At 53.1% G+C, this 19,233-nt stretch overlaps 1 protein-coding gene across 4 annotated transcripts; it reads left to right on the forward strand.

Moving 5' to 3' along the window:
* The first annotated feature begins 1,040 nt into the window (after window positions 1-1,040).
* RSPO1 (R-spondin 1) lies at window positions 1,041-16,325 on the forward strand. 4 transcript variants are annotated; one of them, XM_088178120.1, is made up of 8 exons: window positions 1,041-1,146; window positions 1,271-1,346; window positions 1,477-1,596; window positions 8,823-9,211; window positions 10,869-11,060; window positions 11,866-12,015; window positions 12,340-12,528; window positions 13,379-16,325. In XM_088178120.1, exons 4-8 carry the CDS (start codon window positions 9,118-9,120, stop codon window positions 13,528-13,530), a joined length of 777 nt encoding a protein of 258 aa, XP_088034246.1. In that variant the 5' UTR covers window positions 1,041-1,146; window positions 1,271-1,346; window positions 1,477-1,596; window positions 8,823-9,117; the 3' UTR covers window positions 13,531-16,325. The 4 variants fall into 4 exon arrangements, with proteins under 4 accessions (XP_088034246.1, XP_014736733.1, XP_088034247.1 ...); XM_014881247.2 differs by having other exon boundaries at window positions 1,271-1,596; XM_088178119.1 differs by having other exon boundaries at window positions 1,059-1,346.
* Window positions 16,326-19,233: the final 2,908 nt, after the last annotated feature.

Here is a 19,233-nt window from a genome sequence, read left to right on the forward strand (position 1 = left end):
AGGGCCCACGGAGCAGCTGCCAGGGATACTCAGGGACCTCTGTCCCATGGGGGCTCATGGGCAGCAGGGTTGAAGGGGAACTGCCCTGGCCCCAGCAGGGGACCCAGGAGGGATTCAGGAGCCACCACAGGGCTCGTCACATCGTTTAAAGGGCCTGTGCCCTCTGGCTTCCAGCTCAGAGCCCTGCAAGCTTGGGGAAGGTCCCCCAGCAGACTGCCAGGGTCCATGGCCATGTCATGCCTGGCAGCTTGTCACACACCCCTGGGACAGCTCACCAGAGCACCAGGGCTCTGAGCAGAGCCCCATGGCCTTGAGCATCACATCAGCCCTGCAAGGACTGGAGATGAGGGTCACTCATGGCTGGGGACCTGAGCTGCTGGCCCTCGGGAGGCTGGTGGCCACCAGCTCCTCTGTATGGCTCGTACAGGAGCACTGGGCCAGGGGCCAGCAAGGCTCCTGGGAGCACCTGGCTGCCACCTGAGCCCTGGTGCAGGATCTGCTCATGCCACCAGGCACGGTGGGGCTCAGGGAAGGTGCCTGAACACTGATGTCCCCTGTTCACCTGCACGAAGTGGGGTCTCCATCCTGGAGTGCAGGTGGGGGAGGCAAAGGGAACTCCAGCACAGGGAGGAGAGCTCACAGGCTGCTCAGATGTGCTGGAGGGCAGGTATCCCAGGCAGTCCCACCTTAGCCATGCTGTTCTCCTGAGCAGGAGTGTTTCTTCCTGTTGTACAGCCAGTAATGGAAAAACAACCAGGCTCTGAGCTCCTTGCCTTCATGCCTTCCCCCCTCCAGAGGATAATAAGCTGCTTTTAATATCTGACATGTTTATTAACAGATGCAGTTGTGACAGCTGATGACTTCATATGCCACTTACCACTAAAATGTTAGTAATAACTCGGAATTAACTGTCATAAATAAAAAAGACTACAAAGACAACTCGATGGTGTGTCACTCTGCAGTAATTTACTGAGACCCTGCTGGCTCTGGATGCGAGGCTGGAAGGTCCTTTGTGGAGCTCCAGTCCGGGTTTTGCAACAGTCACAATATTTTGGCTGGATATTGTCTTAGGAGGTGGTACTAGTGGGGTGGAATTCCCTCATGCAGGAGTTTGCACTGGATGCCTTTACAAAGCTGGATACTCTGGTAATAATAATAATAAAAAGCCCCTACCCGGTGGATGGGGACGGAGTCTACGGATTGAGACCAGGATTTATTAATGTGCAAATAGCTCTGATATGATCACATACTTTCTGCTTTGCATACGCAGGGAGCAGCGTGGGCTGATGGAGTAGGAATTAGCCTGAGCGATCTTTACGAGCTGAGATCCTGCACATCGCAGAAGGGTTTGTTTCTCTGTGCAAAACCTGGGACCCCGTTAGAAACCTGCTTTAAAAAACGAGTGACCAAAATATCCAAATGCACCAGACTTCTCCATGAACTCGCCATGAATATATTTTTCATTTTTTTTGACAGAAACGTGTGTGTACCTTTCTCTGGAGGAACTGAGGAATTTTGTAGTTGTTCTTATAGTATTTTAAATCTGAGAACCCAGTAGAATCTTTTCTGCAGTGATGAGGGAGTGACAAGTTGAAGGTAAGGGCTTCAGCATGCTTGTTTTGTGTCAATGGAGCTTTTGCAATGTGGGCTGGTAATGAAGAACGCGAGCGGTGTCAGCATCTGACTGCGGGTTTGCCTTGTGCAACGTGGATAATGAGTTCAGACAATGAGAGCTGTGCGAAATCACAGCACCATCTGTGGGATCCCCTTTCTCCCCCCCTCCCCAAGGTGTGTGGGGCTTGCAGGGAAGCTGGGCTGCTGCGTGTGTCCCCCGCCACCGTGTTACCGTCCCGTTTGGGGAAGGGGACACAGAGAGCTGGTGGGGATATTGATCAGCTCGCTGGAGATCGTAACTGATTGTGCGGGCTCCTGCCAGCCACGGCACAGCAGTGGCCGTGCCCTACTGCCCTGCCCCTGATCCCAGCGACAGGAATAATGGGAGGATGGGACAGTTAATTTGCTGCTGTCTCAGTTCTGCTGTGGCTGCACCCAAGCCAAGCCTCCTGCCACGCACCCATGGGGGCACAGCAGGCGCTCGGAGGGCGCGGGGTGAGTACAGGCTCCGAGGAGTTTGGGATGGGGGATGAGTGGAGAAATAGTTAATTGGGCTTATGGCAGTAATTAGACGTGGTGTGAGCAGCCGGCGCTGATGTGCAGGGAAGCGCTGCTGGATGCGGTGCTGGCTCAGCGAGGGCTCCCGCAGCCAGGCTGGGACACAGCTCCCCGGCGAGGGTCAAGGTGGCTTCAGCCTCGCTGCTCTGTGCTGATGGAGCCCAGTGCTGCGAGACGTGCGTGGGGGTGACTGGGGCTTGGTCACCCGTGTGCTGCTGGACTCTTCTGTAGGCTCAGGCATGTGTGCTCCCTTGGCCCGCACTGGGTACAGAGAGGGGTGCTCAGGTGATGCTGCTTGGGTTTAGAGGCACCTTGCAGTAAAAGGCATTAAAATAGGGTAATGCTGGCAGAAGAAAATGCTGCATGGCAAGGCACGCGTGGAGCCTCCACCCTGCTGCACAGGGGTCAGCAGGTACCCACGCAAAAAAAATCCTGCCCCCTGAAAGTCTGTGAACTTGGGCCAGTGCTTACAGCGCCGTTTGGGGTGGCCAGGTCTGTGCTGAGATCCCACAAGGACTGGGCACTTGCAGTGAAACTTCTGCCTGGAGGGGTCTCCATTTGCAGTGACTTTGTCTGAAGTCCATCGGTGACCCTGGAGCCGTGAACTCCTGACTCCATCCACTCACCCCGCCGTGGGGCCAGGGCTGTGGGGGCTGGCTGGGAGGATGGCAGCAGCACCGCGGGCCTGGGAATGCCAGTGCTGCAACATGCCTGGAAACCAGGCTGGAAAAAAGGCTCGTTTCAGCTGGATCAGCTCCCCGGCCCCTGCGCGGCCGCTGCGAGAGCAGCAGCACCACCCTGAGGGACGCGGCAGGGAGGAGCCGGGGCATCCGGAGATCCCAGCGATCCCCTGAGCACAGCCAAAACCAGCCAGCCCTGCCACCGTGTGCAGGCAGCAGCTGAGCTGAGCATAAACCCACATTTCCATCAGCCGAGCCAGATGTGAGCTGGCACAGCTGGATTATGAGGCTGGGACTGTGGTGAGCAACGGAGCCGAGATCAACCCTCCTGGACTATGGGGACATCCCTGGAGTGGGACAGAGGGGACCATGCAGCTGAGACAGGTGGTACTGGCAGCAGAGACCCTTCCCCTGTGCGGTGTGAGGGTGACCTGTCACCCTGCCAGGGATGGAAGTGCCTGTCTTTGCCTAAGACCTGGCGAATACCGACAGGTTTCCTGCCATACCCACCACCGACCTGCCTCCAGGAAGATCCTCTGGCACTGCAGCTTCCTCACAGGCTCTCGGGCAGTGGGGTGGCATGGGCTGGCTGCAGGATGTCCTTCATTGCAAACCACCCTGAGCACTGCCAGGCCTGCAGAGCTCACAACTTGCTCCCCCCATCCTAGTGGTGCAGGGGGCTGCCATCCCACAAAAAGGCAGAGTTTGGACGGGCTCAGTCCAGGCTGGCAGCAGCAACTGCTCTGGAGGACACCCTGGCTGCCTGCTCACTCCCTCCTGCTGTCCTGCCACACGCCCAGAGCTGAGGCTGGGGGGTATTTTTCCCAGTTTGTTTTCCTCTGCTGCTGGAGTTGGTGCTACTCCTGGCTCTGCAGGGTTCAGGTTTCCCAGGCAGTGATGTCTGGGAGAGCTAAAGCACCGGGAATCCCTTCAGGAAGCTCTGCTTGGCAGATGGTTCCTGTGCAAGGGCCAAGCAGAAAGCCCCAGGTGCTGCTCAGGGCTTTGCCCTGGGCTTCAGGCTTTGGCTCTGCCTTTGCAGCTCAGCACAGCAGCTCATGGCTCATCGAGCCCCTGTGAGCCTGGAAATTTGTGTTTACAAAGCTGGCAGGCAGAGTCTGTGGTGGAAGGAGCTGTAAGCCCTTGTTTGCAGGCATTTCCACAGAAATAAGAGGGGAATTGTGTATTGAGCTGAATGTGTGCACTTGTTGTAGGATGAGCCTCAGCACCCCTGATTGTGCTTCCCAGTTTGGGTCAGACCTCCCTGCTCCCCCACCCTGACATGGTGTGTGTCCACCCCACACCTCCTGGGGCACCTCCGAGCATGTCCCTGCCCAGCAATGGGCCTTTAGGGAGCCCTTTTGGGGGAAGAGCCAGATTCGCAGTGCCCTGCTCTGTGCTACCGTGAATTGGCTGTTCTCTTTCCTGGTCTGAAATTTGGTTGTGCTGTTCTGGTGAGTTACAGATCTGTAGGAGGCTCAAACCCACCCAAGTTGTACTTAACAGACACGGGCTTGCTGCTCCCCTGACTGCAGTCAGATCCCCAGGCACAGAGCTGTGCCTGCCAGGATGATTCCAGTGCAGCTCCAGATGCTGCTCTGGTTCTGTGGAGAAGCAGCAGGCATGGATCCTGCAGCCTGCCTCAGGGCTCTGCCTCCCCCTCCTCCTCCAGAGCAGTGTGCTGCCTCTGCGTTGGCATGAGGGCCACGGGAATCCCCCTGTAAAACATTTCCTGATGTTTTACAGTGCTGAAGCACAAGCACTCCTGGAGGGAGGCCTGTGGCACTGTGGATCACAGAGTTTCTCGGAGCAGCTACTGCGGGGGCACTGCACAGGAGGGTGAGGAGCCAGCGCTGCAGCTGCAGGAGCTGAGGTGCTGCTGACCCCCAGAGCAGCTCCCACTGCCAGGCCAGGGCAGAGGGGTGGCCATGAGCAGCAGCCTCTCCTCAGTGTATTCCCCATCAGCGGGGTCACAGCTCGGCTCTGCAGATCCGGGGAATGCAGTGCAGGAGCTGGTGGAAGAAGTCAGACCTCAACAATGCTGTGGATAGCTCTGCTGCCAGATTGGGCTTTATTATTTTATTTTTTCAGTGAAGTTTATGGGTTGGGGATTTTGCAGAACTTGGCACTGGGGTCTAATATCAAATGAAGACCTTCTGGTTCGGAAATTTGACTTAATGCAGCCGTCTTTTATTGCTTCAAGGATTAAGCAGAACAAAGTGGCTCTGCCTGTGCATGTGCAGAAATGTTTGCCAGAGGCACGTGAGACACCCTGTGGCAGCTGTGATGGCCCAGCCAAGCGTGGTGGGACCTTCCACTGCAGAGGGTTCCACAGTGCTGCTCCTGGAGCATTAGCCCTGCCGACAGGAAAGCAGCCCTGGGGAACACAGCAGAAGAGAGGGACTTTCCAAAGAGAACAAGGGCCCAAACCTGCTCCTTCAGCCTTCCCATGGCAGGAAGGCAGGGAGCTCTGCCATGGGGTGGCCAGCTCATGGATGTAGGGCACAGGCAGAGCAGACACCGGGCTCAGGGAGCACCAGCAGAGTGGGCACATCCCTGTGTGCCTGTGGAACAGGGACAATGGGTAACTGGTGCCACCATTGGTGGAGAACTCTACTTCTGGAGCTGGACTCTGCCCTGGGGATGGGAGTGGTGTCCTGGGTGCTGAGCCCTGGTGCAGGGCTGGGAGATGTGGGACCAAACTAACCCGAGTGAGACCCTACAAAACCACAATTCCTCCTGCAGGGAAACAGTTTGTGCATATTCACACCCCTCACTGACTACCAAGAGGAAATTCAAATTCTCTATCCAGTGCTAGGACCCGGAAACCCAAATTCCCCCCCTCACAGCTGGTGCCCAGCCGGCTGTTGGCAGAGACCTGGCAGTTCCCAGGGGTTCATTCCTACTGCTGCTATAACCAGGTTTGTCCTGCCTCTAGCATCTGGTCCTTCTCTCCAAGGCTCAGTAAACCTTTGGAGAGCCTGTTTACATTTCAGATCCCTGGTACATTCAGCAAGAGGCAATATATCAGCAATTTAGTTATTGTGGATTAGGTCTCAAATATCCTTGGGATATAATGTTGGTCTTTCTCACCTTGTGTGTAGGAGGACTAATGGCAAATTATCTGGATGGTTTACATTTTCTGGTTTGTATTGGAGCTCCCAAGGACCAATTTATCGTGATTGAATTGCAAACAAGGCTTAGTGCCATCTCAGATTCAGGGGCCAGGTCTCTCCATAAATGAATTCAGAGCAATTCAGGTTACCCCAAATTCTTCCTGTAGATGGGATAATGGCATAAATCCTGCTAATGTTTAGACTGGAAATTGTTTGTAGCAACCCGAGCTTGACTGATGGCTGCAGTAACAGAAAGAATCATAACTCGTGTCCTGCAGTGAGGGTGGGAAGAGCTGGGAGTCCAGCCAGACAGCTCACCACAGACCTCCAGGTGCTCATGGGGGGGATTTGGAGACCTGTGGATCGTGTGTGACCTGCCAAGACACTGACTCTGCAGCACCTGCGGTGCCAGTGGCCTTTCTGTGCTGAGGCAGCAGCTGGGGCCAACCCCAGGCTCTCTTTGGGTTAGAAAGCAAGGAGGAAAAAGTGTGCGCTCGCTTGGTTTGTGCTCGGGTCTCAAGGTTTCCCATGGCACTTCCCTGCCCTCAGAAATGGGGCATGTGGTGCTGGCACGAGCTTCACGCTGGCTCTTGGCACACGGGGGCTGTGTTTGCTCCCTGCTGACATCCATCCCTGCTGCTGTCCCCACGCCGGGGGATTGTGCCCAATCTGTGAGTGTTGTGTAAACACGGCGTGTGCTTCCTGTGAGCGCGCTTCACCCGCAAAGCCGCCGTAATTAAAAACCGGGGGCAGGAGGAGCGGGTGGCGGCCCCGCGGTGCCTCCGGAGCCGCCGACACTCGGCGCTCCTTCGGGGATGGTTTGGGCTGCGCTGCCCTGGCGGGGCTGATCGCACCCGCTCGCATCCCCAGGGTCCTGCGGCCGTGCTGGGCATGGCCGGACTGTCCCACAGCACCTGTCCGGAGGGACCCTCCTGACCCGACCCGCTGGGCGCCGTGCCCAGGTCCCTGCACAAGTGCAGAGGAGCCGCGGGGATCCCCGCTCTGCACAGCTCCGTAATCACTCCCGCAGCCCGGCTTAAGCACTTGACAGTGTTTATAAAGCAGCTTGCAGCAAACAGGCTTGGAAGTGCAGAACAAGTTGGTGTTTACACAAGTGACTAATTATTTATTTGAAAATCCTGTGGACGACCCGTAGGCTGTAACGACAAGCACATGGGGAGCGCTGGGCTCCTGCCCCGGCACTCGCAGCAGGGACACGGTGAAAAGTTCAGAGCCACCAGGGTGGGGGGACAGTGGCGGTGGCCCCACAGCACCTGCTGGTTGCCAGCGCTGCCGGGAGGTGCCCACACCTGGCACAGCTCAGTGTTGGTGCCATTTGCTGCTGCAAGGCTCAGTGGTACCCGGGTCACGTCCATGCCCGCTGCTGGGGCTGCCCCCTCCCTCCAGGTGCTCTGCTGTGGGGCCATAACTACCCTCAGGTGGGCTGGGGCAGGGGGCTGCTTGGGCCAGTGGCCCTTCAGCAGGTCCCCCACCCAGGGTGGGCCAGGGAGGGGACTGGCCCATCCCAGGCTGAGGCCGGGCTCATTTCCAGCACTGTCGCCACCAGTTGTTTGGGGCATTGGTGATTGCGCAGTTATTATAAAGGGATTAAAACAATTTTCTGTTTCATTTGACTTCACAGAACAAATGTTGTCGCCTTTATTCCAACACAATGTCTGCCGTTGGCAGGGCTTGCTCTGCCAGCTGCAGAGAGGAGTGGGGCCTGGCTTGGCAGTGCCAGATCTCTTGGTGCAGCTTGGAACTTGCCCTTCTTTCACACCGGGCACAGGGAAAACCACTTAAAAACTACAGGGAAAATGCCCTGTCAGCAGCCAGCTGGAGCAAGGGCTTGGGCAATCTCAGGAAAAGATGGTACATGTGGAGTCCTGGGTGCTGGCTGGACGTTGGGCAAATGGGCTTCCCTCCTCTCTCCAGAAGTTCATGCAGAGCCATTGGTTTGCTGCTCAGCTGGTGTTGCCATCTCATTGCTCTGTCCTGCCATGCACGTTGGGCCACTCAGCACTGTGGCTTGGTGAGGACAGCGTGGCACTCGCAGCCGGGCTCAGTGCCCCAGTGCAGCAGGGCTCTCTGCCCCAATGCAGCCAGGATCGCTGCCCCATTGCAGCTTAGATCGCTGCCCCAATGCAGCGGGGCTCTCTGCCCCAGTGCAGCCAGGATCGCTGCCCCAATGCAGCTGGGCTTGCTGCCCCATGCAGCCAGTCTCACTGTCCCATGGCAGGCTCGGTGCCCCATTGCAGCCAGGCTCACTGCCGCACTCTGGGCTGTCTCAGCCAGCGAGTCTGGGGCACAGACAGCCCCGGCAGCTCCTGCTCTCAGCCCTGTGCAGACGGCGCTGACCCTGCCCTGTGCTTCAGGGAATGGGAGATGGGAGGTTTGGAAATTCCCCCAGAGCAGAAACGCAGCATTTTGTGCATCTCGTGGAGGATCCCACCCCGTCCCCAGACAGCTCCAGCCCTGGCTGGGGACTGCAGGCTCGCTCTCTGCTCTGACTACCAGCCCCAGAGGTGCCCACTCGATGGGAAACATCTTGTGTGCCTGGCACCCGCAGCAGCCATCTGCCACTTGGGGAGGGCGGCCCAGGGGTCTGGCTCTATTTTAAACAAGTTCCAGCTCTAACTACTGTTTGCAGCACTGGCAGATGGCAAAGACGCCCTGAGCATTTCGACGGGTGCTGATTATTAGCAACAGGGACTTACGGGTGAGGCTGGAGTACAGTTCTCCCCACACCACTCTGGGTGCCACAATCTGCCAGCGCCCCCAGTGCACCCCACAACCCCTAGCCATTGTGGGAGCGATGCTGTTTGTCAAGTTAACCCGTTCTCCTCTTCTTTTGCAGTTCCTGCCAGCGTACCTGGAAACTGCGAGCAGCTAACGCCCACAGCCGAGCCCCCGATGGGACTAGGGCCGAGCTCCTGCATTCCTGACAGGGATGAAGGTAGAGCCATGTTACCTGCTACCTAATCTCGCTGGTGCTGATGTAGTTCGTGGATATGGTCCGAGACTTGGCTCTGTGCACAGACTCTCAGCTCTGATCCCACCCGAGACGATTTAGCGGCAGCAGAGACCCCAGCTGTGGAGCACGCACCCCCAACCACCCCACGACGGAGGGGCTGCAGCGCTGGAGAGTTACTATGCAGCTTGGACTGCTTGTGGTGGTGTTTTTTCTAAGCTCGATGGATCTAACAGGCAGCAGCAAAGTGGTGAAGGGCAAGAGGCAAAGACGAAGTATGTATGAAATGCTTTTCTTCTCTACTTCCTCTCGTGATGCCATGAAGGTCATGCTGGTGTGAATGTGTTTACAGCACAGGGAGCTGGGCAGAGATCCCCCAGAGCCACTCCCCATGTCTCCTGACCTGAGTCGCAGTGTCCCCTGAGGTCACAAGGGGGGTCAGTTGTGCCTCCAGCCATGGGGGTCCCTGGTGGGGCTCGTGCAGGGCAGCCAGGCAGAATTGGCACAAGAGCAGCCACAGTTTGCCCTCCTTTATGTAAGCGCATGTTAGAACTGTTTTACATTAAAACTGTTTTAAATTAAATTATATAAAATTGATTTTATATTGAAACTGGGACTGCTGAGCCCTGAGAGAACAAGGAAAACCTGACGTCATGGCTAATGCTATAAAGGCAATTTCCAGTGAGGGCCCAGTTTATACCTCTGTCATGGATGCAGAGCTTGGCACCATGGCCCAGCACTGTGGGAGGGATGGGGCTGGATCCCCAGGGGTCTCTGTGCAGAGGGGCCAGAGCCCACAGTGCCAAGGGGGTCCCAGTCCAGACCAGTGAACCCTCCTGGCAGCTGGGGGCTGAGGACACCCCTGTCTTCAGTGTCTCTTCCCAAGGCTGAAGCAGCCTTTGTGCCCACAGACCTGGTGATGGCAATGGGGCTGGGGCAGGCAGAGGGGGCTGCCAGGCTCTTGGGTCATGGTGGGGGGACAGGGCAGCTCCTGGGTAATTTGGGGCTGGGGCAGCTCCTGGGTCATTTGGGGGGACAGGGCAGCTCTTGGTCATGGTGGGGGGACAGGGCAGCTTTCTCACCTCTAGTCCTGACACGTGAGCACTGTGCTGCTCTACGCTTGCTTTTGAAGTGTAGTAAACATGGTATTTAAAAGAATGCATCTTTTAAATACACAGCTTTTCTATAAACAAGGACATGGCTTGCATAATAAACTAATAAAAATAACCTGCATTCTAGTCTGCAAAGAATGCGATTGGTTTCAAAACAAGCAGCATTTTATATGATAATTAAAAGCAGAAAACTCTCAAGACATGGGATTGAGTATTTTTCTTGGACTGAATGTAGGAGCTGAGAACACATCTCTATTTTGGGGGCAGTGACACCTCCCGACTGCCAGAGAGAATTTAACATAAGCAGAGTCACAGTGAGATCCAGCCTGGGATGCAGCATAGATGGAATTAGTGGAACAGTTTCACTCTAGGGCCACGTGCTCTGGTCCCCACTGATCCTTGGCATGGAGGCACTGCCAGCTCCAAGCAGGGAGGCAGCTGGACCAGGAGGTGCTGGACCCTTGGGCACATGCCCATCATTAGTGCCTGCCCCACACGGGCATCAGGGCTGGGAGGCAGCGGGCTGGGGTGGACAGTGCTGGGGCTCTGGGCACAGCTGGTGGCTGCCCCTGGGTCTTGCTCCTCAGCATGGCCACTGTTGTGACTCTTGTGCCTGTGCTTGGCACAGCCCTGGCTCCTGTGGCCTTTGGGGACAGGGGGACAGGAGGATGGGGTCACGGTGGCTGGCAGAGCTGTCAGTGCTGCAGGACCTTGGCCCTTGCTCTGGTCCCAGTTCCTGCCAGTGGTGCCAGTGGTTTGGGGTGACAGCTGGTGCCTGCAGAGCCCGGCACTAACCACTGCCTCTATCCTGCTCTTCCAGTCAGCACCGAGCTGAGTCAGGGCTGTGCCAGAGGTTGTGACCTGTGCTCTGAGTTCAATGGGTGCCTGAGGTGTTCCCCTAAACTCTTCATCCTTCTGGAGAGGAACGATATCCGACAGATCGGGATTTGCCTGCCTTCTTGTCCACTGGGATACTTTGGCCTTCGCAATACGGACATGAACAAGTGCATCAGTGAGTGTGGGGCTGGGAGGGAAGGGGCAGGGGCAGGAGGCACTGCTCTGCAGGGCAGCACCTGCCTCTGCTCAGGTGCTGGAGGTGCTATGGCTGTGTGGAAGGGGTGAGGCAGAGCTGAGCACGGCAAAGAAAAGAGAAAAGAGCTCTGATCAGCACTGCATGGGCATACTGTGGATGTGGGATCTTGCAGGACGTCTGGGCAGTTTTGTTATATGGGTTGCCAAATTGGCAGCCTTTGGGAAGAGGGAAATCCTTTCAGGCATTTAGTGCCTCTTTTCCTGCTCTATTGCTCACCAGACTCAGGCAGCTCTGAGTGAAACCCTTGGCTTGCATCTTGTAGCCAGAGCACCAGAGAGAGCTGGACACGTAATCACACCCCTGGCAGGTCCATGCACAGCACCCTCATGGCCAGGTTTCCATCCAGCTCCCTTTCCATGCAGCCTGTCCTGTAGCTGCAGCTGGAGCCAGGACTGTATCCTTTGCACTGTCCCCTTTGGCTGACTGATGCTCAGCTGAACACCAGCCCAAAACTTCTCCACCCCGCCTGATTCTGTCCTGGCAGTGGCTGTTGCTGGCCGTGAGAGCTGCAGCACAGGGAATGGTGCAAAGAAATCTCACTTCTGAGTTGCACAGCCAGGCCTGGCACGATGCTCAGAGACATGCCCTGGCTGCTGTGAGACTCCTGGGAGCCAGAACTGGTCTCTGGTTGGTAGTATGGAGCTTCTTGAGTCTTTTGTTCACATCGGACTACATGATGGCTTTGGTGTTTGGTTGTGTTTTTTTTTTTTTTTTTTTCCCCCAGAATGCAAAATTGAGAACTGTGAGTCGTGTTTCAGTCGAAACTTTTGCACAAAATGTAAGGAAGGTTTGTATTTGCACAAAGGGAGATGTTACGTCACATGCCCTGAAGGCTACGCTGCTGCCAACGGCACCATGGAGTGCAGCAGTCCTGGTAAGCATGCACTCCTGTCTGCAGGGGGGTTTAGATGATGAACCCCTCATTGTACCCGTGCCAAGGGGGTGACAGCACAGCCCTTCGTGGGGCAGAGCCCTGTGGGAACCAGCCTGAACAGAGAGCAGCCCCTGGTGTTTGTGAACTGTGACCCAGAGTTGGTGTGGTGTGGTAAAGAAGGGGGTGCTTGGGGATTTAGGAACCTGCTGGGGAAACACACACTGCCCTGCAGCCTAAGGTGGGGGAGAGATGCAGTGGTGGGCTCTGGGATGGCCTGGGCTGGCAACCCAGGAGTTACAGCTGGGCTCTCCTGTTATTTGGCAGCACAATGTGAAATGAGCGAGTGGGGGCCGTGGGGACCCTGCTCCAAGAAAAGGAAGCTCTGTGGCTTCAAGAAGGGCAATGAGGACCGAACACGGCGGATCCTGCAGGCTCCCTCTGGGGACGTGTCCCTGTGCCCTGCAACCACGGAGGTGCGGCGGTGCACGGTGCAGAAGAGCCAGTGCCCCGAAGGTGAGCAGAGCGGGGGGGGGTCTCGCCATCACTCCCCCACACCCTGTACAGGTCAGGCACAAGTAGCCACACAATTGTAGCACAATTGTCCAGTGCCACAAATGTGCTGTGCAGCTCCTGACTCTTCTGAAGTGCAGGGGATACAGATGGGATGGCACTTGGGAGAGCTGCAGGTGGAAGGGTCACAGCCCCCAGGGGCGTGATCCTTGGCACACCTCGCCATGTGTGCCACAGGTTTCAGCTATTTTAGTTTCTTCCCTGGCCAGAGAGCAGGCAAGGGTGCATGCCTGTGTGCTGCTGTGATGGGAGTCTTCTCTTCTCTTCTCTTCTCTTCTCTTCTCTTCTCTTCTCTTCTCTTCTCTTCTCTTCTCTTCTCTTCTCTTCTCTTCTCTTCTCTTCTCTTCTCTTCTCTTCTCTTCTCTTCTCTTCTCTTCTCTTCTCTTCTCTTCTCTTCTCTTCTCTTCTCTTCTCTTCTCTTCTCTTCTCTTCTCTTCTCTTCTCTTCTCTTCTCTTCTCTTCTCTTCTCTTCTCTTCTCTTCTCTTCTCTTCTCTTCTCTTCTCTTCTCTTCTCTTCTCTTCTCTTCTCTTCTCTTCTCCTCTCCTCTCCTCTCCTCTCCTCTTCTCTTCTCTCTGGCTTAGGTATGTTTTTCCCAGGAATTAGAGTGTCTTCAGGATGAGTGGTGGTTTGGTTATGTTGTTACAGAATGGACAAGGATTGCAGCTGTGTTAGGGGTTCTGAGCAGGGTTTAAATGCACAGGAACTGACCAGCAGGGCAGGGGGAGGTGGACAGGGCTAATCTGTTCCCCAGTGCCTTGCTCCACCTCATGCTGCCCCTTTGCTTTACTGCAGGGAAAAGGAAGAAAAAGGAAGAGCAAGGAAAGCAAGATAATGGGAATAGAAATCGGAAAGACACCAAAGACACTAAGTCTGGCACCAAGAAGAGGAAGAACAAACAGAGAGGGGCCACTATGGCCGCGACGCCCGCTAGCCCGGCCCAGTAGCTGGCCCTGTCACCTGATGGCAAGACTCCATTGCTGCTATGTATATGAAAGCTTTATTGAACAGAGCACTGCTACACCATGTACACGTGTCCAGAGACAGACATATACTCCAGGCTGACCCACGGACTGACAGAGGCCACACACACAATACCTAAGGAGGCTGCACACACACACCCCGCCCAGGACTGTGGCAGAACGCTGCTGAGGAGTGGGAGCACACACGGAGGCAAAGCCCACAGCCCCAGGGCTCTGTGGGGACACTGCAGGGAGGAGAGGTGGAGCATAAGCCAGTGAAGGACCCAGACATGGGATTGATTTCATGATGGAAGGCGCCAACTGGAGCCCAAGCACGTGGCCCCAGCACAGCCCCACTCTGCCAGGGGATGAGACTGAACCCACATGGCCACTCTCCCTGACCTGGCACCCAGACACACACTGCAGTGGCCTCTTTCTCTTCCCTCACCCCGTATTTTGTGTTTTAAGCTGTATGACTTTATCACTGCGAATACATGTTAAAAGTTTGTGATAAGACGTCAGTGGTATCAGCCCTGAATCTGCTTCAAATAATTATTTCAAATTAAAAAAAAAAAAAACAAAATCAAAATGACAACCAGCTTCCTGAGTGTGTGGTTCATACCTTGGCCCCTATGGAGGCTGGTGTCCCACAGGACAGAGACTCACTTGTGGAAGGGAAACTCACCAAAGCTTTAAGAAAATCCCAGAAAATGCTGCCAGCCCTCCTGTGTGAGGGACCCCAGCTGCACCCCGCTGAGCCCCGAGGAATTCCCCACTGAAGGATCCACTTAACACACAGCAAATTAAGGAAACGAGAGGTTAAAACAAACCACAGGTTGCTGAAACATTGTGACTCAGCTCAGCCAGTCACAGCTGTGGGACAATCCTGGGCTGGGGACAGCCAGTCCTGCTGCTGGCCACCACCCCTGTGCGTGGCAGGAGGGAGGCAGGTGGGAGAGGGAAGGCACAGCTCAGGTCCTGCAGAAGAGAAAGAAAATTTTTAATTGGGTAGAAACTACTTGTCTGCATCCCACTGGCTGGAATTTCCTGGATTCTCCTTCTCTGCAGTGGAACTGGGACAAGGACTGTGCAGGACAGAGCTGGCGAGCCCTGGTGGGATGTGCAGGTTCACTGACTGCTCTGCTCAGGGAGCTCTTCCTTCAGCAGTGTCACAGGGTGTCTCACCACTCACTGCCCTGGGATTGTAAAATGTGCTTTCTCTGTATAAATACATAGAGACACATTTCATTTCTCGAGAGTTCAGCAGAAGCTCTCTGGTCCTGAGGGATGATGATGGTCATTCTGGGAATTCTGTGATATGGCTCACAGAGATGTGCCCAGGGTGGATCAGGGATGTGCTGCTGGAGCTCCAACTCCCCTGGTGGGACAAAGGGCAGGGGAAAGCTCACCCCAGACTAACCCTGGTGAATCCAATCTTCGCTGTACTCACTTCCATAGCACTCTGTGCTCTGCGGTTTTGGAGGGCAGAGTGAACCAACAGCTGTGCAGGGTAGCCTGGAGAGAGCTCCCTGTCCCTCCAAGGGGTCACCTGCCCACACCCACAACCCTGGTTCTCTCCTGTGGCTCTTGGTGCCCACTGAAGACTCAGCTCTGGCACAGGACACCCTGACTCCCTTCACCCAGCTACCACAGGGCTGGCTTGGCTCAGTGCAGGATGTGGAAGCTGCACAGTTGTTTCAGCTCCAGAGCTGTACCAAACTCTCTGTGACTGCTCTGCTGGCAGAAAAACCTTTCAGCCTATCATCCACTTTGTGTTTAAGTAAACAAGAAGCTGTTATGTCTTTGAAAGGGGATTCCATTTCAGCACAATGATAAATGACCAGCATACCAAGCAGGGGGAGAAAGAGGTTCTTAAAAGTCATCCTTTAAGCTGTTTAGGGATCATGTTCATATGATTTCTGAAAGCTCCCCAAGATCCAGTCTTGCTCTATTTTCTAGCCTGTGAGAGAAGTATTTTGTTTGTGCCATGGCATTGCTCAGAAGCAGAACCATTTTCCCTTCCCCTTTTACCAGCACCCACCAGTCAGCTGGTGAAGCTCAGCTCTCTCACCCTCTGTGCCTCCCTCCTGGTGCCGTGTCCCCACCGAGTTCTCAGTGAAGATTAAGCAAATGAGAATGCATTTGGAAAGTTTTCTACATGAGGCTCTGGTAATGACTTGATTCCCTACAGTAACTCCTGGCACTATTAGCACAACTATTTCAAAACTAAACTGCATGTAATAAATCAACAGAACCTATTTTAGAGAACTCTAGGGATTATTAGAAAAATTGACAAACTTCTTTCTGTTGTAGCCTTTCCCCTACTTTCTTCCTTTTTTTCAGAGCAAAACGGGAAGAAAAAGGGACAAAGGTAACAGGAAGTTTAAGATGCATATTAAGAATATCCAAGATTTTTCAGTAGGGGTGATTTTAAAATTAAATTGTTTTAGAACAATTAGGAGAAAAAATATAAAAAATACATCAAATTTATTTTCGGGGTTTTTTTTAGCCAGCTCAAGAATTGTGCTTACTCTGACTTCCAGAGAGCTGGTTCAGTTATGAATTTAGGAAGAACATTTTGCCTTTGACCAACGTGAACTGCACACTGAGCTCTCCAGTCCAAGCTGAGATGTCCTTAGCTGGGTGATGTCACCTCAACTCACACACGTGTGAATGCTGTCTTTCCATGCACTAAATAACCCTGTTGTGGTGTTGTCTCCATGGCATCACTGTAAAATACATGTCTTTAAACAAATAAATCAATAAATGGGTTTGCTGAACCAGCTTCATTTGTTTATTCACCAAAATCGGAGTCAAACCCAACTAATTAAAAATGTCCACAGACACAGCAAACCTCTCCTGAGAGCCTTCTGCCTCCATCTGAGAGCCAAAGGAACCTCATGGATCATGGATGGGATCACTGCTCCAACTCCTGCCTGTATTCCCATGCTGTGCTTTTATCAGCTTGATGCTGAACTGGAGAAGCAACTGCTGGATGCTCAGACAGAGATGCTTTGTCAGGAACTCCAGTGCACAGGAAACAGCTTCATCTTCCCTGCTGAACAACCTCGTGTTATTTGCTGGACAGAATTCCATTAACTCAGAATCTGCTGGATGGTTTCCAGTCTATTTCCTCATCTTTTGAGCAATACATCCCATGCCATGGGGGGAACAAAGGGCCAGGAATAAAGGACAGTTTGCAGTCGTGGGTTTGGAACTGTTTAATTTCTCTCTTGTTTGCTGAGATTTGGAACCTAAAGTAGATGAATGTCACCAAAACCATGTTGGTTCTATCACATTCTTAACCCTGTCTGGGTAATATAAATCTGTATTTTTCATCATCTACAGTCAATGAACTGTGTGCACACACACTCCTCACACAGTAATTCACTGACTTTCCACCCCCAGAGAAGTGGAGGTAATGTATATACTCCTTAGTCCGTGTTTATGTTTAAATGATTTCTCACTCAGGAGAAATCTTAGCTTTGATTAAAGGAAACAAAGTAGGATAGTGAAACAGGTTATCTCCAAAATTATTGTTTGGATTACGTTGTATAAGAACACTAAATGGATAATTCAGATACATATTTACAGATTTTATGAAGTCAGTGGACTTCACAGAGAGAGATGATAGGATCACATTTTAAGACTCTATATTAAAATTACAGAAATACCAGTGTAATTAATCAGTCACCATAAATAAATCACGATGATGGCATTTATGTACACGGTAATACATCACACCCAACTGAATGCCAAACCATAATTTGGATGGAACTGCTCGCTGGAATTTCCAGGATTTTTGAAGAACATGAAAAAAAGGCAGCCAGGTAGGTTGTATATTATTATTTAAAGCCTGAGGTATTAAAGGCACTGACAGGGCCTCAGCAGCCACAGCCCCTCCTGTGCCACAGAGCAGCCCAGCCCATAGGGGTAGACGTTACTTTCCATGACTGTTCAAATCAAACCACAGGAAAACATTGCTATTTAACTGCTTTAGCTTCCAGAGTGCTGGTGAGTGCCAGACCCATGGTGCTGGCAGATGTTCCCAGAGTGAAACCCAGGGCTCTGCAGCCTGCACAGCTCCAAGGGCTCGACCCTGCTGGCACAGCTCAGCCTGGGCTCTCAAAGTCCTCTCACATCTTTTTGCCTTTTTGCTTGACTTCAGTTTTCTCCTCCCTCCCGAATTCCCCTGTTGCTTTCAGTCACCATTTTGAGAATTCCATATCCAAGGCAGCAATCTAGGATCACTTTGTTTTTCCTGTTCAAGAGCTGTCACACCTGGAGCCTTTTGTCGAGGAGCCTTTCCCCTGCTCCTGCCAGCTATCCCTGGGAAGCCATGCCTGAGGAACTGAGCTGGGAAAGCTGCTGTGGTGGTAAACAGCCTACAATATCTTCTGCTGTGATTTTGAAGATGAGCTACAAAATTCACTTGTTTCACAATTTCACTTTGTGCTCTGCAGGGAGCTGCTGCAATAGAGAGAGATGGCTGATGCTGCTTTATCCTGTTAAATAAAACAGAGGAGCTCAAATACCACACTGAAAAAGAGCTCTGAGTGCAAGTCCGGTCTTGTTCTGAACTCTTGGAAATCTACTTTTCCTTCATTTAATTGACAAAATCTGTAGATCATACGAGGAATACAGTCCCTGCCAAAAATCCAACATCACTAGTTTTTAATAACACAATGGGAATGACCCCTCAGAACATATGTAATTATGGGAATGAGTCATTCCGATGGCATCACGTAACCACATTCACTGGGATTTGACAAAGATGAGGCCACATAAAACTCAAAATGATTTCATTTCAGCCCTGGTCAGGGCAGTGGTGCTGAGGAGCTGAGGCTATGTAGCAGAGGCAATGGATAATGATCTGTGGCCCTGTTGTCCTGGCTGGTTGTGGCACAGACAGTGTCCTGCTGCAGCCAGTGGTAACAGAATGAGAAGAAGCTAAAGATTGAAATGGGGGGATGCATCAATAGCAAAGGGAAATCTGTGAGTCATAGAGCAAGAAAACATCAGTTTAGTGGAGCAAAATATCTGACTTGCACATTATCAGATACACAATAAGCAGCTGCAGCCTCAGGGATGCTGCAAGTTCAACACCAGCTGCTGGCCCCAGTAATGGAATTTGGGTCAGGGAATATGTGAGTGAGGAAAGCGCTGCCAGTTTGAGTGCAGGTCCCACACAATATCAGTAGGATCTTTTCTTATTACAGAAAATCCAGGCTCTTAGCCCACCCCAATGGGGGTGTGAGGCATGGCTGGGTGAAGGGCCTGAGCCCTCCCACCAATGCTTCCAGCTGGGATTCAGCACCCAACTCTGGGGCATCCTCAAGACAAGTCCTGCCACAACCTCCTGCCCAAAGCTGGCTGGGGCTGCTCTCTCATAGAAAGAGATGGTGATTTCTGGCTGCACCCCAACATCTCTTGCTAGCAATAAAGAGGGAGTTTTCTTAAAGGAAAGGAAGAAAGAGTTGGGGAAAGCAGAGCAAAAGTATTACTCAACTATTTAGTCTACAATTTTGAAAATCAAAAAGCTCTTCTGACAGATTGATATCGACTCTTAATAGAAAACACACTTGTCCCGGGCAAACTCTTCTACATGAGCCTCGAGTCTGATAGCTTAAACAATTATCTACAATTTGGAATTGATTTTTTTATGCCCACATCAATGTGTACTTTTTC

This window comes from Sturnus vulgaris, chromosome 24, assembly GCF_052056855.1.
Source record: "Sturnus vulgaris isolate bStuVul1 chromosome 24, bStuVul1.hap1, whole genome shotgun sequence".
Classification (NCBI taxonomy): Eukaryota; Metazoa; Chordata; class Aves; order Passeriformes; family Sturnidae; genus Sturnus; species Sturnus vulgaris.